Genomic DNA, 19,764 nt, shown 5'->3' with positions numbered 1-19,764 from the left:
TTCTGTAAATCAAACTACTACAAATAGCGCAGGATGCTGTCAATAAAATGCTAATCAATGTGAAATGAGAAAAACAAAAGTAGTATAATAACTCTGCCCATTTGTACAGATGTTTTAATAAAATTTTAAAATCAAGAAGTGATCATTCAAAAATAGACTTTTATTCTCAATATGTATCTAGACATAAATATATAAAACTTAAAATTAAAAATCAAGTTTAAAATCCATATCACCATATTTTCCATCACCTTAACCATTCCGAGAAAGGAGACAGGGTATGAGAATCGTTTTATTAACTATCCAGTATCATTAATTTGCATAGGTGGCACTAACATGGTAACATGACATAGATTCTTAAACTAAAAATTTTTAACTATTGTAAACTTTTCATAAATACCCATATCATGGGCCCAAACTTTCCCAAAGATTCCAAGGTCCATCCTTTCTTGATGGCCACACTTTGTAATGTGCTGGACGTACACCAGAGATTGCTCAGGGACTCTCATGGCCATGAACTGGGCTGTGGACTATTTCCTGGGGCTGTGACCTTGGGAATGTGCCACCCCACTAACCCCATTGTCCACTATTTCCTTCCCATTCATTCTGCAACAAAACTAATCTAGCATCAATCTTTCTGAAAATAATAGAAATGCTTGTTTCAATTTTGAAATATATATTTAAAACTATATGAGGAATTATTAGTAAGGTTGTCATTATAGGTAGATTTTTATAATTATATTACAAACAGTAAATTTAAGATATGTTTTTATGTACTTATATGTGCATATCAATCACATTTGCATGTAAAATTTAAATATACATAGTTATGACATATTAAAAGAATAGATTAAAACTCCATGATTAACTATTCCCCCTTAATTCCTAAACCCACTGTATTTTTGATCCAGATTATTATTTACTGCTGCAGTAAAAAGAGTAAAATTCTCTCTGAAAATGCAAACATGTGAATCACAAATCTCACCATTTATCAGTTTCTTGAAAATTCTGGTGATGGCAATCACCTATACTCTATGGAGAAAAGTCCATTCAATGGCTGGCCAAAATGTGAAGCATGTTTCCAAGTCTTATTTCTACATCTAGGAGACAGAAGAAGAGCGTCTCTGGCAGACGAGGTAGAGAATGTGCCTCACTGCCTCTCAAGCAGTCTTCAACATGACCTCAGGGATAAAAATAAAATAAAGAAGCAAAAGTTCCCTCCTTGACTTCCAGCTAGGATTTAAAGAAGTTTCCCTGAGAGGCTATGAACCTGTAGGATTGCTTCTTAGTTTTCCTCAGGGTTTGGAAATTTCCCATCAGTATGATTTTTCAAGACACAGTTATCTGTGATTTGATTTATGCAGGTACTTGCAAAACCTTTATGTCCCTAACCAATTAAAGTTTTTTTTCTTTTTTTTTTAACTTCTCCTGGGTTCCCATTTGAAGATGCTTTGATTTCCCTTCATATTCAGGAATAGAAAACTATGTATATTGGGATGGAACATAATATCTCTGTGCAGGATTCAAGCAAAATGCCTGTGTATTTACTAAATACAAGAGCTGAGTTCTGGGATGAAGCACATCAATTCATAAGGATCTGTAATGTGTTGGGATTAGGATTAGATAACAAGTGCTTTTTCAGGAATAACACATTTTATGAATAATGTGCAAAGCTGTGTGGATTCATCAAAAATCTTCTTTTTTTATGTCTGAATACCTAAGCAATATATGTTATGACTTTAAAACTAAAAACAATTTTTAGAGATTAAAGGAATGTTTCTTTTTCTACTTTTTTAAAAAGAAGTAATGACAGGGGGCACCTGGGTGGCAAGGCTGGTTAAGTGTTGACTTTGGCTTAGGTCATGATCTCACGGTTCATGGGTTTGAACCCCGCATCAGGTTCTCTGATGTCAGCACAGTTGGGATCCAACTTGTTTGCACTTCCTCTCTCTGTCTCTTTTTCTCTGTCTCTCTCTGTCAAAATAAATAAACAGTTTTTTAAAAGAAGTAATGACAGGTCTGCTTACTTTAATCCTTCAGAGTATGTAGCGCTGGGATTGAAGCTTGAGGGAAACTTGGACTTAGCTCATGAGATCCCTTCAGAGAGGGTCCATACCAAGGAGTTTGTTGTTCTACACACTTTTGTGTCCTACCGAATTTTATGTCTATTCACATCTGACAAAAAGAAGCAGAATTGAAGTGATTTGCCAGAAAAGTGAATGTGCAGAAGCACCTTCACCTGTGGTATTAACGGGCACGTGCTACTTTCTTTTAACTGACATTTTAGAGACTTTTCCCGACCAGAAGAACCATCTGACCAGGAACACACTCCTGGAGGAGACGATCTTTTAAACACATGACTCAACAGCAGAACTCCAGCAATTAAATCCTGGAATCCTGGTTCCTTCTTTGAACCACACTTGGCATCTTCTACTTTATTCCCTACCTCGCTTTGCTTAATCCTTATTATTTGATTCTATTAGAGAAACTGAGTGGGATAACACTGAAATAATAGTGGGAAGATCGAAAGGGACAGATAATATAATAAGCATGTTATTTGTGCAAATATTTAATTTGTGAATTAAAAAAGAAACTGTACAAGTCAAAAAAGACAGAGGAGAGAGATAGAGACAGGTACAAAGAGATGTATGAAATGGGGGGGGGGGGAGGTAGATACAAGGTAAGAAGGAGAGAAACTAGAAATTTGCCCCTTCAGAATTGATCCAATAGACCAATCTTACCCACCGATTTAAAATTCCACCTTTATCATTTATTAAATTACAAAAATTATACCAAGTTTCCAAAGATAGATGGCTTAACCACTGGACCATTTCTTCTGTTCTTTAGAATTCTCTATTTAAATGGCCTTTAGCAAAATATTTACACAGCAGAGCTTTATGGTATATTCTGATATGTAGAAGATCCAGTCCCGTTTCTACTTCTCTCATGTTGTTTTTATTACCAAGGCTGTTCAAACATAGCTACACATACACACAAATTTTAATATTAGTTTATCAATTTCCACAAAGATGCACTTTCTCAGTCTTTTGCAGAAGTGTTATTAATTCATCACAGAAATTGGTGTCTCTAAAATCAGGGTCTCATCTAGGGTGCGCAGAGCAGCCAAATACTTTTTTACAGGACCCCTGCCTAGGTAAATACTCTTATGAAATAATAATAATAATAGAGTAAAACCTTGATTTGTGAGCATAATTCATTCCAGAAACATGTTTATGATCCAAAGCACTTGTCGTATATCAAAGTGAATTTCAAGAACCATTGGCTCAGTTGTGACCATGTGATATTTGGTGTCACGTGCTACTCATATTGCAAGATATCGCTCGTTTATCAAATTAAAATTTCCTAAAAATGTTTGCTCATCTTGTGGAACACTGGTAGAACAAGTTACTCGGAGTCCAAGGTTTTACTCTAATAATAACAATAATAATAATAATAATTTGATTCAAAAGTATATTACAAGATTCACAGGTCAGTGTTAGATATAGTGAATTATTGACAGAATTCTAGAATTCAGGGTAGAAAGAGGTACTTTGGATTTGTTTATTGTCCAGTTAGACACAGAAAGATTCTTCCTGATGCGTAAACATCTGTCTTCCTCTTCATATCCAGAATCTATCTCTTCTTATTCTCTCCAGAACCTCTGTATGTTGGAATAATGCCTCTTGCTTGACATAATGCCCTCCTGGAACCAAGGTCCTGGGCATAAAACCTAGGATACTTCATAGAATACAGTATAGAATCCAGAGTTTCTAGGGCATCTGGTTGGTGCCATGGGTAGCACAGAGAGCCAAAGAGCACCCCAAAGGAGGAAACAAGGATGAGACCCATGCAATCAGGTCCAGCTGGAGTACCCCACCAGAAGGCACTACCCAGTTCCAGACACTAGAGAACCTAGAAAACTTCACAGAAGACATTTCCAAGTGTGGAATGAAGACCAGAAGCCTTGCTTGCCCAGGTCTATGTATTATTTAAATATTATTATTAAATTAAAAATAGAAGTTCTTCCCATCTGGGAGCATAAAGTGAGTTAGTCATTCAGACGACTGGGAGAAAGTATTTTGGGCAGAGAGAATAGCCTACATAAAGACCCTGCAGCAAGAATGTAAATGACCAGTAAGAGGAACAGAGAGATGCCAGAGTAACCAGAGGAGTCAGCGAGGCTTTAGTCATAAGGGAGGAGTTGAGAGTAATAAGAGGGCAGTCAGATTATGTCCACTTGATTGTTAGTATTGCAAAAGGTTTTAGCTTTTAACCTGAGTGAGATCAAGAGTCATTTCAGAGTATTGAATAAAGGTATGGCTATTATCTGACTTCTGGGTTTAAGGATATTTCTGCGTGTTGTGTTGACAATAGAGCAATAGGGCAGAGAATGCCAAGAAAGAAGTGAGAAGAGTGGGTGAGAATTGCAAATATTCAGGTGAAAGATGTAAGTGGCTAGGAACTAGAAAATGGTCCAAAAGAGATCACAATTGGGTGAATTTGGAGTATGTATTGAAGATAGAGCCAACAGAATTTCCTGATAAACGGGGGTATGAGAAAGAGAGACCAACTATGCCACCAGCTGAAATATAGAATATTGTGAATAGAGTAGATTTAGAGGTGGGAAAAGAATCTATTAGTCATTCAAGAGGAAATGCCATGAAGGAGGTTGGGTTTCCAGATCTCAGCCTCCGGAGAGAAGCCTGAGCTGGAGGTAGTAATTTGGGAGTCAAGGTCAAGTAGGGAAATACGTCATGGAAGATTGGATTCAGTGATGGAGTCCATAAGATGAGAAATGAGGAAAGCCTATTCAATGAGTGACACAGATGTCACTGGTGATCTTGAAAAGAGCATTTTTAGTGTTAGGTCCTGAAGTATGCCTGAAAAAGATGTAAAGAGATTGGAAAGGGAGAAATGGGAAACAGGCATTACAGAATCGCTTAAGTTTTGCTACAAAGGAGAGACAACGAAACAGTAGTACTTGATAAAGGAAATGAGATCAAGGGAATAGTTTATTTTAAAAATGAAAGATATCAGACTGCCTCTTTGCTGATGCAAATGATCCATTCGTAAGGGAAATGAAAAAAGAGATGCCTTTATGTAAGTGATAAAGAGTTGAAGTCCAGAGCACAGATTGGTTGCCTTCAGACAGGAACACAGATAATGTATTTAGTGGAGTAAGAAGGTAGCATATGATTGAACAGGTGCTGACAGATTGGTAGGTATAGTCACAAGTCTGTGGAAGTATTCTGATGTCTTAATTTTTCTCAATGAAACAGGAAGAAAGTCCATCTAATATTGCCCCCAAAATTTGATGCTTGCAAGGGCTTTTTAGGCATATACTCTTTTTCAAATTAAAGCACCATTTTACCCTATTTTGCTATGCCTTTGCATCATGAATATTGAATTTTCATATTTTATCATATTTCAATTTTACATAATCATATGAAATTTACAAAGTACACTAGTAACAGCAAATCCCTATAAAAAAGTAGTAAGATCAGTATTTGTTTCAGATGTTAGGGTTTAAAAAGTCAGGCACTGAGCTCCTAAGAAATATGTTTAATGAGCAAAGGAATTTAATGTGAATTAATTTGGGGAACCCATAGGGCAGATATGAGAAGGAATTTGTGAAATCTAACTGACAGGTAATAATTTCAGCACAAACGGTAAGAACAGCTCTCCCCTTTGTAAGAGAAGATGTAGGTTTTGGACCTGCTTTTGATACGGGGAAAATTACCATACACATTACAAATATGTAAGGCTAGGGATATCGTTATGACCTTTCCAGTTCTTTAATTCTATAATTAAAATAGAAAAATTATCATCCTAAATTTTTTAGAGAGCAAGTTATTATGCTTTCATGGGCTTTTTCTTCCTTCTTGACATGAGGCAAGGTCGAGAAACGTAAAGTGAATCCAGGAATGAAGAGGTAACTGAGGGAAGAATGACTAGGGAAAATCATCAGGACAGACTTATCTAAGGATGTGGGAGTTCATCCGAAGATGGAAAAAATGAGGTGGAGCCCACCAAGCGAAATCTCTGGAAAAGAGAAGTCCAGCAGTGAACAGAATAAGAACAAACAAAAGCCCTGAACCAGGACTTGAATTATTGAAAATCAGGCTTGAATTCTTTAAAAAGAAAAAAAAACAGGTTTAAAAAAAAAAGAAAAAAGAAAAAAGAGTGGCCAGAGTCTAGTAAGAAAAGTGATGGAGTATAAAATGTACTGGAGAGGTGGGAAATAGGGTGATTGTAGTGTCTTAGTGTGATTTGCATATTAAAAGATGCCATCGGCTGCTGTGTGCCCAATGGATTGTGATGAATGTTGGAGGGACAAAACCTCGTTGTCCCTGAAGGAAAGATTTGTCCTTCGCATACAAATTAGTGACACCCCAGGGTTGTTTGTTTCTTATACCTTCTTGTATAGAAGTGTCTTATACCTTCTTGACCCACAATTTCCTCATGGCATTTTTCACCTCTGCATTCCTCAAGGTGTAGATCAGGGGGTTTAACATGGGTGCAACAATGGTAAAGGACACAGCCATTGCTTTGTCGATGGGGTAAGTGGCCACAGGCCGCACATACAGGAAAATGCAGGGCACGAAGAACAAGACGACCACAGTGAGGTGGGAGCCACAGGTCGAGAGGGCTTTGCGCCGCCCCGCAGAGCTGCAAGACTTCAGGGAGCAGAGGATGACCACGTAGGAGGCCATGAGGATAAGGAAGATGGTCACACACATCACCCCACTGTTGAGGATGACTAAGAGACCCAGGGCGTGGGTGTCCATGCAGGCGAGTTTCAGCAATGGGAACAAATCACACATGAAGTGATCGATGACATTGGGACCACAGAAGGGTATTTGATACATGAAGAGAAGCTGTATTGCTGCGTGGATAAACCCCCCCACGCAGGCGCCTCCCAGCAGCAGGCGGCACACCCGAGGGTTCATGATGCTCGGGTAGTGCAGGGGCTTACAGATGGCCACGTAGCGGTCATAGGCCATCACGACGAGAAGGATGACCCCCACACCACCAAAGAAATGCTCCGCAAAGAGCTGGGTCATGCAGCCTTCAAAGGAGATGGTAGTTCTCTCGGAGAAGGAGTCCACGATCATCTTGGGGGCAATGACAGAACAGTAGGTGGCATCCATGAAGGACAAGGAAGTGAGGAAAAAATACATAGGTGATCTCAGGTTCTGACTTGTGATCACGGTTACCACCATGAGTAGGTTCCCCAAAACCGTGGACACGTACAGGATTAGAAACACAGCAGAGAGCATTTTCCGCAGCTCTGGGTTCTCTGTGATGCCCAAAAGAATGAATTCAGTCGCATTGTTTGCATTCTCCATTTACTTTGGGCTGAGATAAGCACACCACACTGAGCTGGAAAATCTACAAAAGAATACTATTTTGAATTAGTAATCATTGAGTGTGCTGGACAATTTTTTCACTGTGTCTTACACCTTCTTGACCTACTTTTTTCTCCAGCCACTGACACAGCAACCAGCTGCTAACAGTATAGCCTGACAAGAGCTCCATCCTACTGATCCCTCCACCAACACCTTCACTCCCCAGTACATCTGTTGTTTCCTGTCCCCATATGTGTTGCTTGAGATACTTGGAAAACCCCACTTATCGTTCTGGCGCATACTCCTACCTGGAAATATGAAGAGATTAACATACTTGAAAGAAATCCTAGACCATTCATAAATAGAAGCCAAAGAATAAATGGTAACCAGTTTAACCACAATCTTGGATTAACTTGCCTTTCTTCCCTATTTCACTCTCCCCATTCACTGCCTCCAGAATAAACCACCTACGTACAAGCCTTCTCTCAGCCTCTGATTTTTGGTAACTTCAAGCCAGAAGCTAACACTCATTTATCACTAGACACACCCAACAACCAAGAACACATAAATTCTCCTTCACTTCTTCCACATATGCAGTGAGCACTTAGAAAGATCTAAGTTGAACAGCCTACCAGCTAGGTCATATCCCAAGGACTCCCCACTTATTAAAAGCTATACTCTTTCCATGTACATGTTATCTTCTCAAACTGGATTATTATTACATATTGTGAATATGCAATGAATCACCACTATGTCTCAGGCAGTGGAATACCCTATGAGACATTTTCTACATTTTAGAGATAAGATATGGAGGCTTCAAAGAGTAGAAAAATAAGACACTGAGTTCCCACCGTTAGAAAACATTGAAACCAAATTCAAATCTGGCTTTTCCTGGATCAAAATCAATAGCAACGGCAAGCAATGTCTCTTCTCTTAAGAGTCTATCAAGTGCTCGATATGGTAGAGACATTTGCTTCATGATATTTCGCTATCATAACAAATCAGTGAGATAAATTTATGCTTCCTGTGCTCATTTTACTAAATAAATCCTACAGTAAAATTCAACAACAAATTTGATGACAATTTTACCATAAAGAACATGTTCTAATTATATATAATCCAATCCTGAAACTAGAAATTACAACTAATTAACTGTAACTAACATTCCAAGACTCTAATAATTTGCCAGATATGCTGACTAAAGAAAATAAAACTGTGCCTCTTTCTCTGCCCAAGGAAGACCCCGATCCAACTTAGCTGATATCACCCCTGCACGTGAGCCTGAACTAGTATAAATCATTCCTTCCATTTTTCCTTGTGAAGGAGTGCCACAGGCGAAACAAAGAATTTTAAAGAATAACCAAAATATCAATAAAACAATTCATTTATTTTTTTTTTACTCATTATGTACCAGCAAGGTACTTAGTCTGTTACATGCATTATTGCAATTATTTTTCATATCACATGAGTTGGAGGCTATCATAAATCCCATCTTGAGGATGAGGAAACTGATGTTTGGAGTCAGTAGGTGTCTCGTCTAAAATGAGTGAGGATTATGAATCCATATAATCTCATTTTGAGACACGAGCTCTTAACCATTACACTATGCCACTGAAGAAGTGAACAGTGGCCGCAGTCAGCTATATACAAGTGTCACTGCCACCAAATGATATGGTAAAAGCACTGTTCCAGTAGTAAACTTCTCTTTGCTATGACTACCTAAGCAGAGGCTGTCTGCCACTTGATAGGAATATGTTAGAGACCTATGGGGAATATAAATAAGGTTCTCTAAGATTCCTCTAAATCCCCAAAGACACATTCCTAATATTATTCCTTTTATTAAACAAGGTACACAATTGCCAAGGCACTGTTTGCAATCTACAGTATGGGCTAACCCCAATCTCCAGGATAGGCTAACCCCAATCTGCAATATGGGCTAACCCCAATCTACAGTATGGGCTAATCCCAATCTACAGTATGGGCTAATCCCAATCTCCAGGATAGGCTAACCCCAATCTGCAATATGGGCTAACCCCAATCTACAGTATGGGCTAACCCCAATCTCCAGGATAGGCTAACCCCAATCTGCAATATGGGCTAACCCCAATCTACAGTATGGGCTAATCCCAATCTCCACCTCAGAACTTTAAAAGTCCTATAATAGCCCTAATAGTGTAGAAGGAACATAGTCTCAGAATCAGGCTAGCCGGGTTTCATTCCAAATTATCCCTCTTATCTCTGAAGATGTGCCGTCACATTCTCACCACTCTGGGCCTCCGTTTCCTCATCTGGAGGAGGAGGCAGCTGTGGTAGATGAGTGGAATGCTAGGGGTTCAAAGGAGACAGTTCAGGGACTCTGTCCCTCTCAAGCACAGAAGCTTGCCTCCTACCTGCCTTAAATGTTCCCACTTCCAAGTAAGATGTCCTTTGGCCATCTCAGGACTTAAAATATCTTAAAGCATAATACACTAGAATAGAGACTCATGCCCCTTCTGTCTTAAAATCTATAAATTTGTTATATTTCTTTTCTGACCACTAATACACACTCGGTATGACATTCAAGGCCTCGCCTCATACTAATCAACCTCATTTTTTGTATGCCTCCTTCGCACAGCGGTCAAAGCCATCTCTTACTGCCAGAACACACATGTCTGTCTAGTGTGGTGGGAGAGGCCATGGGTTCAGAGAGAGCAGACTTAGCTCTCTGTCCCACTCCTGGCACTCACACACTGGACAACCTTCAACCCTGCAAAAAGAAAACAATGTAATTAGCCATTAAAGGGGCAGAGAGAGAGGGAGACACAGAATCCTAAGCAGGCTCCAGGCTCTGAGCTGTCAGCACAGAGCCCGACGCGGGGCTTGAAGTCACGAACCGTGAGATCATGACCCGAGCCGGAGTCAGACGCCCAACCAACTGAGCCACCCAGGCGCCCCTGATTTTTTTCTTTTAATTCCCACAAAAGCCATAGGAGACAGGAACCCGTATTAGCCTGGTTTTCTGATGCAGTGGTTAAGGCTTAGAGAAGTTGTACACTTTCGTATGTCTGTGACCAAGTCCATGGCACAGGATACTAACCACCATCTCTGCAGCCTCTCTAAGAATTCCATACCCTGCCTCACAATGCTTTCAGAAGCACCGAAGGAAGTACCAGGCATGAGAATGTTTGGGGAGCACTAACAAAATATTCACGACTATTTTCTGTTCCTATAAGCTCCTGTCTTCCTCCTGCCTCTGCCCATGCCATCTATTATCAACAAACCCATTATTATTCTTCCTTCCTGCCTCATTTCTTCCCGAATGCCCCCTTCACCACCATCATTCTGGATATTTGTTACAATGTCCAGCTAGGGTACATATCAGTGGTAATTCAGCTGTATTCCTGGCCAATTTTTTTAAAATTTCATGTCAGTGTTATCTCCCTATGTGGATTCTTAAGGATAGCTAATTTATTCTGTTTCCACAAATGTCTAATGCTGTGCTGTGTACACTCTAGTCATTTAATTAAATTTAATTAAATCCATGATTGGATTCAACCCCAAACAATACTGGTGCCCGTCTTGCCTCCAGAAATGAGAGAGTGCCATTGTCAGAGCCAGGCTGCTATCCTTCTGGCATCTAAGCTCATATATCCCATCTTTCAGCTTTCTCATTTCTACTCCTAGACATACATTAGCCAATCCCAAGAGTGGAGCCCTACCTTGGATTTGCACTTTAGTGTTGAACCACCGCTTTCAGATCCTCTTTGTAATAATGCCTTCTTTTTCCAGTGTTCCTATGAAATACGTTGGCTAAAAGACCATTCAGACAAAGAAGTGAAAAACTGCATTGCTTCAATTCTCTAATGATTACCTAGACAGTACATATTTCTCATTCCATAACATGTCCAAAACTGTGAGGGATAGAGGAGGTGCCCTACCTGTAAAGAAGGAAACAGAATGAGCACTCCTGAAATGATGCATATACAATGTAAGTTCCAGAAGGGAAATTATCAATATGATCTATAGATTTCAGAGAAGATTAAGTGATCTAAGCCTTGACATGAGAATTTAGAAACTTCTAAGTTTTTAATAAAGAAAGTCAACAAGAAAGAGAACAGCATGAGCAAGGCATGAAGAAAGGAAAAACATAATGTACATAGCCAAAATATGTGAACTTTGACATCACAAAAACCTACATTTCATTCTGGACCTGCCAGGGATGTAATCAACCAGAAGTTACACATGGTCTTTAAATCATGGGGTTTTTTTCAGAGTTGTATTAAACATAATAAGTTCCTAGCATTACAGTTTAGGTTTTGATATTTACATTTATAAATATTAAAATGGGATAAAATATTAAATTAAATTATAGTGTAGATGTTTGTTAAATATTTATTATAATGCTTGTGATATTTTTGGTGTCTCATAAAAGTTAGTCACATACACCCCTACTAACTGAGTTATGAGATGCCTTGAGTAGGTGTGCCTAGCTAAACTGGAGTTCAATTGGGAGTAGGGAGTAAGAACTTAAAGACCTATGTAAAATTCCTGATTTTCCACACTACAGTCAGTTCTCACTTCTGAGTACATAAAATAGGCCAGACAACTTCTCTGTGCCTCAGTTCCATTTTCTATAAAGTGGAAAGGTAATGTTACCTATTCCAAAAGGTTGTTGTAAGGATTAAATGATTTTATAAATGTAAAGGGCTTAGATCAGGATCTCTATTTCTTTTCCTAGAATGAGGGGAAGGATACTGACCACAGACTATTTTAAAACAGATCCTCTGCCTTTGGATCACATGTTTACACAGGCTTCTAGTAAATGATATTAGATTTTATTAGAAGTATCCACATACTTCTACTAAATGCTCAGTTTAAGTTTTATAAATTGCAAAAGTAAGACATAGCCCTTGGAAAATATTTCATATGGAGAGGTATAGTGATAGAAAGCTGAAAGTCAAAGGACCACTCCCAAGCATAAGCCCTACTGGACCCTTTATTGATAGTGTAGTTCACTCTCTTCAGATGTGCATTTGTATGCAGGAATATTCTATGTGCACATTTATGTGTTTTGCTCTATATAAAAGTATATAAAATATAATAATATTCTTGAAATTTTAATTGAACTGTTTGGGCATTATTTGTCAACAGTTATGAATTTTCCTACATTTTAACTTCTGCATGTGATTCTATTTTATGGTTGTACTATGATTCATATAACCAATTTGTTTTTGCTTGACATTTATGCTATTTCTACTATTCTGTCCTATACACAATGATGCACTGGACGTCACTTTACTGACTTTTTTACTTTCTGGTTTGAATGTTTCCTGGTTGAATACTTCCTGGTTGGAGAAATTCCTAGTAATGCCATCACCGGATCAAAAACTATGCATATGTTGAATTTCGATTGCTTCTGTAACTGTTCTCTCAAAATCCTGAAGTATCTTTCATTCTCATCAACAGTGTATGAAAGAGTAGTTTTTCCCACAGTTTTACTCACACTGAATATTATCAATCTTGATTATATTAACCAAATGATAAGGTAAAAAAATCATACATTACTTTAATTCACATTTAATCATTCATTCATAGAATTTCATCAATGACCTAAACAATAAATATATTATTGGTCTCCAGATGAAGCTAAAGTAAATTTACTATGTAAACTTTTTTAAATTTTTTTTAATGTTTATTTACTTTTGAGAGAGAGGGAGAGACAGAGCATGAGCAGGGGAGGGGCAGAAAGAGAGGGAGACACAGAATCCAAAGCAGGCTCCGGGCTCTGACCTGCCAGCACAGAGCCAGATGCAGGGCTCGAACTCACAAACCGCGAGATCGTGACCTGAGCTGAAGTCAGATGCTCAGCTGACTGAGCCACCCAGGCTCCCCTATATGCACTGTGATATCGATGTAGAGATATATAGTCTATACACAAAATATCAAAATAATAGTAATAATTTAGCATGTGCTGCATGCCACGTATTTTGCTAGTACGTAATACATGTTTTCTCATTTAATTCTCACATCTGGCTCTGTTTAGACAAATTTTATGGCTGAGAAAAAACAGAATAATTAACTTGTGTAAGGCTATACAGTTAATAAATGATAGAACCTGTATTTGAATCCAAGTTATGGCTGATTCATGTTTCTAAGTGTGTGAATGTCTTATGGAGCCGAATAATTTCTTCAGTAAAATCCTGGACCACAAGAAATGCGTTTATGGATGTCCCTGAGTTGTCCTTTTTAACGAGCAATCAATAGCCCCGTATTTCTCAGAATATCTGTACCCAGAACATATGCATCATCAGTAGAATGTCTCTAATTAAGAGCTTTAAAAGGATTATTTTTGTCAGCAAGTCTTCCTAATTCATTTTGCTTTCCTTGCGAGATGAGTGGAGAAGGAATTATCTACAACAGCACCTCTATGGGTTGGAAATTACTATACCATTGTAGATACAAAACTTAACGTTCTCTAGGGATGTTTCCAGTGGGAGGGGGCTGAATCCCTGAAGAACCTTTCTTGATTTCACGACCCCATCCCCGAGCAAATCATATCAGCATCACCTTCAGCACCAACACTAACACCCTGCAGTGGACAGAGCTGCTCACATATAAATGTGTATGTGCTTATATAAATATATGTTTTATATAAATATATTCTTTAAATCTAATTCATCTTTACATTAAAACTGAATGCCAAACAGGGCGCCTGGGTGGCTCAGTAGGTTAAGCATCCGACTTCGGCTCAGGTCATGGTCTCATGGTTCGAGCCCCGCGTCGAGTTCTGTGCTGACAGCTCACAGCCTGGAGCCTTCTTCAGATTCTGTGTCTCCCTCTCTCTCTGCCCTTCCCCCACTGGTGCTCTCTCTCTCTCTCTCTCTCTCTCTCTGTCTCTCAAAAATAAACACTGGAAAAAAATGAAACCAAACATTTGAAGTATCATTAAACTAAATCGGGAATAAAGCACCATGTAAATTCGTTCTCAAAGGTTATTGGAAAATCAAGGCTAAAAGCAGTTGGCACAAGAAGAAAGCAGAAACGTGTAATATATACATATATATGTGTATTCATGTGCACACACACACACACACACACACAGAGTTGCATGAAAAAAAGGAAACATAAAAATCTCTCTAAAACCATCCTAGACTTACCAGCTATTCCTGTTCCTCCCCTTCCTAAGAGCACATCCCTAAAACATAAATACACTCTCATAGTTACTAATCTCATGACTTGGATTAGGCAGACACTTACATTTTGATAATTTGCTAAAAGAGATTAAAGCAAATCCCATCAAAAGTGTTGATAGGTTAAGGCTCTCCATTCTGAAGACACAAATTTGCATGTAGAGACAAAACCGTTGAACTACTGACACATTTTAAGTATTATTGTACATGTGTAAAAAATGATTCAATTAGTTCAACAATTTCAAAGGAGTAGTTCAAATTAAGAAGAACATGTTTAATACTCACGTAACTTGTTGAAGTCACCTTCAGTGCTCGACCTGATGTCATCCTTGTGACCTCCAAAAGCCAGTTACCCGATGGTTCCAGAAGGTAGAAGGCAGAGATTGTACAAGTAAATTCTCCAGGATAATGTCAGGGTAACCAAAGTCTGGCCCCACCCAGGATGTACTTACATGAACTTTCATCTACAAAATAGCTACAAATCATGACCTATTAGAGTTTCCATTGAGCAGATCAAAGCATACAGGCAAATAAATCAGGACACGCACTGCAGACACATCGTCTAATCATTTCATGGGGAGCTATTTCTATAGGACCAGAGTTTCTCATGATTTTGGATGAAAGATTTACAACAGATGCTCTAAGTGTCCAAGAATTTAAATAGGAAACAATCCCTGTAGATGGCAGAGAAACTCAAATTTCATCTAAATAAGAAAGGTTGCCAAAAAAAAAAAAAAAAAAAAAAAAAGACAGCTAAGCTATTTACAAAATCATGCATGGAGCTGTCCCTGCCATTTGGCTGTATTTTGAGCTTAATTTGTAAAGAGTTTCCAATCCGCATCTTAGAAGAAACACTATTAATAAGATGTTTTCCTTCGGGCAATAGTCTTGAGCTAAGAGGGCAGAGCGCCATTTTCCAATGGCACAGAATTTCCACGTGTGCAGACTTGTATCATTCCAATTGTGTCCCCTTGAGGCTGTGTCTCTACTGACTGGGGAGCTAATCACCGTACCACTGAATTCCTATCCACCCCTACAAGGATCTGGTTTTCTCCAGGGCAGAACTTCACTGGAGACAGGCCAGGCTGATGCTCCACAAACACAACCCCAGATCCTGGTATGAACCATTCAATTATCTGCTCCCAACGTAACCTCTCTTCTTCAGTAACAGAATGGCCACACAACCATCCATCTGCCTAATAACCTAGACGAAGAAAAGCCAATACACCTAGCAAATCCTGGAACCAAGTTTTTCCACTACTTAGTCTGGTGTCCCCTTCATCTGTTAAGACTATTATTAAAATTGTCACACCTAACTGCAGAACAGTTGCCATTATTAAGGATTTTAAACAATGTACCTCAGCCAGAAAAAAAGAAGGACTCAATTCTTTCTCACTCCATAACAATAGTACTCTCAAATAACATGTTTTCAATTTAGAAATATTTGGAATGATAGCCTTCATTCTTTTTCCACCTTCAATAGTGAAAAATATCAATATGCTACATTTACAACATAGTACACAGAATACAACAGTCTCCTGAGGAAGTCTCCAGAAAAGGAAGAGTCTCTCAGTTTTATTGAGTATGACCCACAAAGGTGATGGGCCATCTTCCGCACTTGGATTATTTTTACTAACATCTTAGAATCACTTCATGTTCTTACCTAACCACTTTGATATGTAGGTTAGGGGAAGCTTCTCAATCTTTTTATTTTTCATTATTGCCCTCCTAAGGCACCATTGTAGACATTCTAATTACCCTCACTAAAATTTTAACACCACAGATATATTATCCATGTATGTACCTTATGTATATCTGTGCTTTATATATAAAAACACGTTAAGATATTTTTATTCCCCAAGAAATTGTTTTTACCTGAGCGAAGAATACTTTACCCTTTGCAAAAGCATATGAAAAAGCTTACTTACAAAAAGAAAGGTGGGGGGCCCTGGGTGGCTCAGTCAGGTAAGCATCTGAGTCTTGAATTTGGCTCAGGTCATGATCTCAGGGTCATGAGATTGAGCCCCGCGTTGGGCTCCATGCTGGGTGTGGAGCCTGTTAAGATTCTGTGTCTCTCTGCCCCTCCCCCACTCATACGCGAATGTTCTTTCTCCCTCTCAAAAAAAAAAATAATAAAATGAAAACATAAAGAAAGGGGTGAAGGTAAATAATGTGGTTAAATGTGAGCGTGTCTGAAATCCTAGTTGTGCTACGAACAAGTACACACATCTATATCCAGTTCTTCTCTTCTGCACCACCTCCTTAATATAATGTTTTTCATCATACCTATTACCAACACAATTACATTTTTCATTCATTTGTTCACTTGCTTATTAACCATCTGCTCCCCACTGTAATTTAAGTTCCACACAAACACAACCTGTTTGTGTTAGTCAACGTCTTATACCAAGCCCCTAGAACTCTCTGGCACACTGTGGGAATTAAATAGTATTTTTTTTACATAAAGGAAATAAGAATTTCCTAAACTGAGTTGACTTTGGAGTCATTTTTCAAGCAATAAATATTCACACATGGAACAGCGATTGTAAAAGCCCTACAGAAACGACATTAGGTGCTTGACAACACTACCCTCATGCCCAGACTATCAGTCTCCTCAACGATTGAATTGCTTGTTTTTCTTTCAAATATCTTTCTTGCCCATACTTCATTCACTGTCTTGCAAATGCAACCATTTGAATTTCATTTCCTGAGCCCGTTACATCCCACTTTTCATGATGTCCATGAAAGGAAATACATCTGTGGACATGAGATCATCAAGTGGCTTTTCTCGGACACAAGGAGAATCAAGAGAGTACAGGTAGCCTGGGAAACCAGGCTCAGGGGAAGGCTGAAGGAAAGAAAGTGACCCCCAAATAAGGGGGAAAAAATGCCTCACGGACAATCTTCACAATGTGGCCAATGAGTAGTTCTCGTTTTGGTTATTTCACTTCATGCCAGCAAGGAATAGTGGGAAGTGGGAAGAGTAGAGGAGGCAGAGCCTAAAAGTCTTGATATTGACACTTAACCCTTATTGAATCGCATTTTTTTTGCATAAATAGTGTAAAGATCCATCGAATAAAACGTATTGCATAAAGAGACTTACAGCACGTAAAGCGCTATCAAAATGTGTGCATCACAGTTGGTCTTCAACAAGAGTTAGCTCACTCCCCTCACTTATTGCCTGATAGTCTCACCGAAGTCCACATAAACCAAAGTCTCCTTGTACAACAGATACGACCATTATGTGTCTTATTAATTTTTCAGAGTACATATACTTCTTTCCCTCCTGTTGTTTTAAGTATCAGAAATAATCAGACGGCACTTGGCCTTCATGAGAGAATCTCGATGATGAGATTCTTTGCAAAGGATTACCTTAACATTCCTTGAAATTACTCCCAAACCAGCAAGCCTCCCTCAACAGTCTCCTGACAACAGGAGACAGTCTTAGACCGTCTTACATTTCTCCTTTCAGGTCTTAATGCCTGTCAAGTTTGCCGTTGACAATTTATAATCTGTGCCTCTTTAATCTTCTCACGTGGTACAGCCCTAAGACACAATCGTTGGCTGTAGCTTCCCTCTTTCAATCTCCCCTTTTGTCTCAATGTAGAAACATTTACTCAATACTCTCCCTGTTCTTACCCCTGGCTCCTATCTGTCAAACTGAACCACACATTGTTCGGTCTGGAGTCTGTTGTGCTTAATTGCCACCAGCAATTGCAAACTTGATCCCTTTTAATAGATTAAGCGCTGTTAGATCATCTTCCGGGCCTCGACTTTGTGGGAAAATGTTCTATGCCTTATGATTTGAGACAGCCAGGCATAAACTAGGACACACAGTCACCCCCGAGAAAAGATAGACCGTGCTCTGGCATTACCATGCGGTCAAATTAAGATGTTAAGTCCAGATGACCAGCGAGTGTGAGAAAGGGACCTCTGTGGGAAGTAACACAAGTTGGAGCCTTACAGTCAGAGAAGCTTTGTTTCGTAAAGTGCTGCGTAGTAAAAGAGAATGACCCGGCAGATTCCATGTGCACAGAAGAGTGTTATTGCGTAAACGTATCTCTATATGGAAGACAAGGCTACAACCAATTTTGACACCGTCTTTCTTGAAGGACAAAGTGAATGACCAAGACCTGCAGAAAAATGTCTTATCCATAGATATAAATGCTTCAGACGACTGTGTTTTATCTGAAAGAAAGTAGGACTGAGATCTGGAAGACCCGTGTTCAAGTGTTGCAGCTGAAACTCGTAGACGTGTGACCTGAGGCAAGTAAACCTCTCTTGTCACCGATTTGCTTCTCTGTAAAATGAGGACAGTAACATTGGAACTACCGATTTTGGATGCGGATAAATCACCTGAGCTGAATATGCCTGATAAGTAATAAAATGTTCATTTAATATAAATGTGTGTATCACAACCTCCCGAACAAAAGCTTTAGAACCTAATCATATGTCCTTTTGTTAAGGTTAAATAAAATAATGTTTACTGTTGTTGTTTCAAATGGCTCAGGTTTTGGTAAGGAGAAAGAAAAAAATTCCTTTATAGTAAAAAATATTTAAAAAAAATAAAGTATGAGTCATAAGGGTATTTTTATTTTTTATTTTTTTATTTTTTTTATAAGGGTATTTTTAAAGATGAGACCAAATTCAGAGTGATTTCAACATTTCTGGCTTATTTTTTGTGCCAAAAAAAAAAAAAAAACACCCTAAACTAGAACTAGGTTATGAATTATTCCCTTCCTTTTGTGTGTGTTTTCCCTTTTGCCTTTGGTACATTCATAGGGCTAAAAAACATCAGCAGTTTCACTCCCCAATTGTCCTGTCCACATATATCTACCTAAGAATTTCTATTTTCTGTTTCACCATAGGTGAAGCAAAAAAAAAAAAAAAAAAAAGTCCTATGGAAAAAACGATTTCATCCAAGTAACATATGTATGAAAAATTTGGTAAAGTAACAGTAAGACTCTGGAGAAAAACATACTCTATAATAACCAAACTTGGGATTTACAGTCGTCTTTTCCATTGCATACCTTGAATCTACGAACACTGACGCTTTGGTAAAGTACATTAAAAACTATCAAAAGCACCTATCAAAGGGCTTAGCCACTATTGAGTGTTTAATAAATGTTAGTATGTGGGACTTTTTCTGTCAGCCATCTGCAAAATTTATTGATTCTCTTTCATACTTTATGACAGATATAGTCTTCCCTATTTATATATACCATCACTTCCTTGGCATTATGAACAGC

The 19,764-nt window shown here is 38.6% G+C and overlaps 1 protein-coding gene across 1 annotated transcript; it reads right to left on the bottom strand.

Annotated features, from left to right (window-relative positions):
- Positions 1-6,431: 6,431 nt before the first annotated feature.
- Positions 6,432-7,346, bottom strand: LOC102967465 (olfactory receptor 4C6-like). The gene has a single exon (XM_007095402.1). The coding sequence runs from the start codon at positions 7,344-7,346 to the stop codon at positions 6,432-6,434; it is 915 nt and encodes a 304-aa protein (XP_007095464.1).
- Positions 7,347-19,764: the final 12,418 nt, after the last annotated feature.

Source organism: Panthera tigris, chromosome D1 (genome assembly GCF_018350195.1).
Source record: "Panthera tigris isolate Pti1 chromosome D1, P.tigris_Pti1_mat1.1, whole genome shotgun sequence".
Lineage (NCBI taxonomy): Eukaryota > Metazoa > Chordata > Mammalia > Carnivora > Felidae > Panthera > Panthera tigris.
The sequence above is the reverse complement of the archived record's forward strand: the minus strand, read 5'-3'. Positions and strand labels throughout refer to the sequence as shown.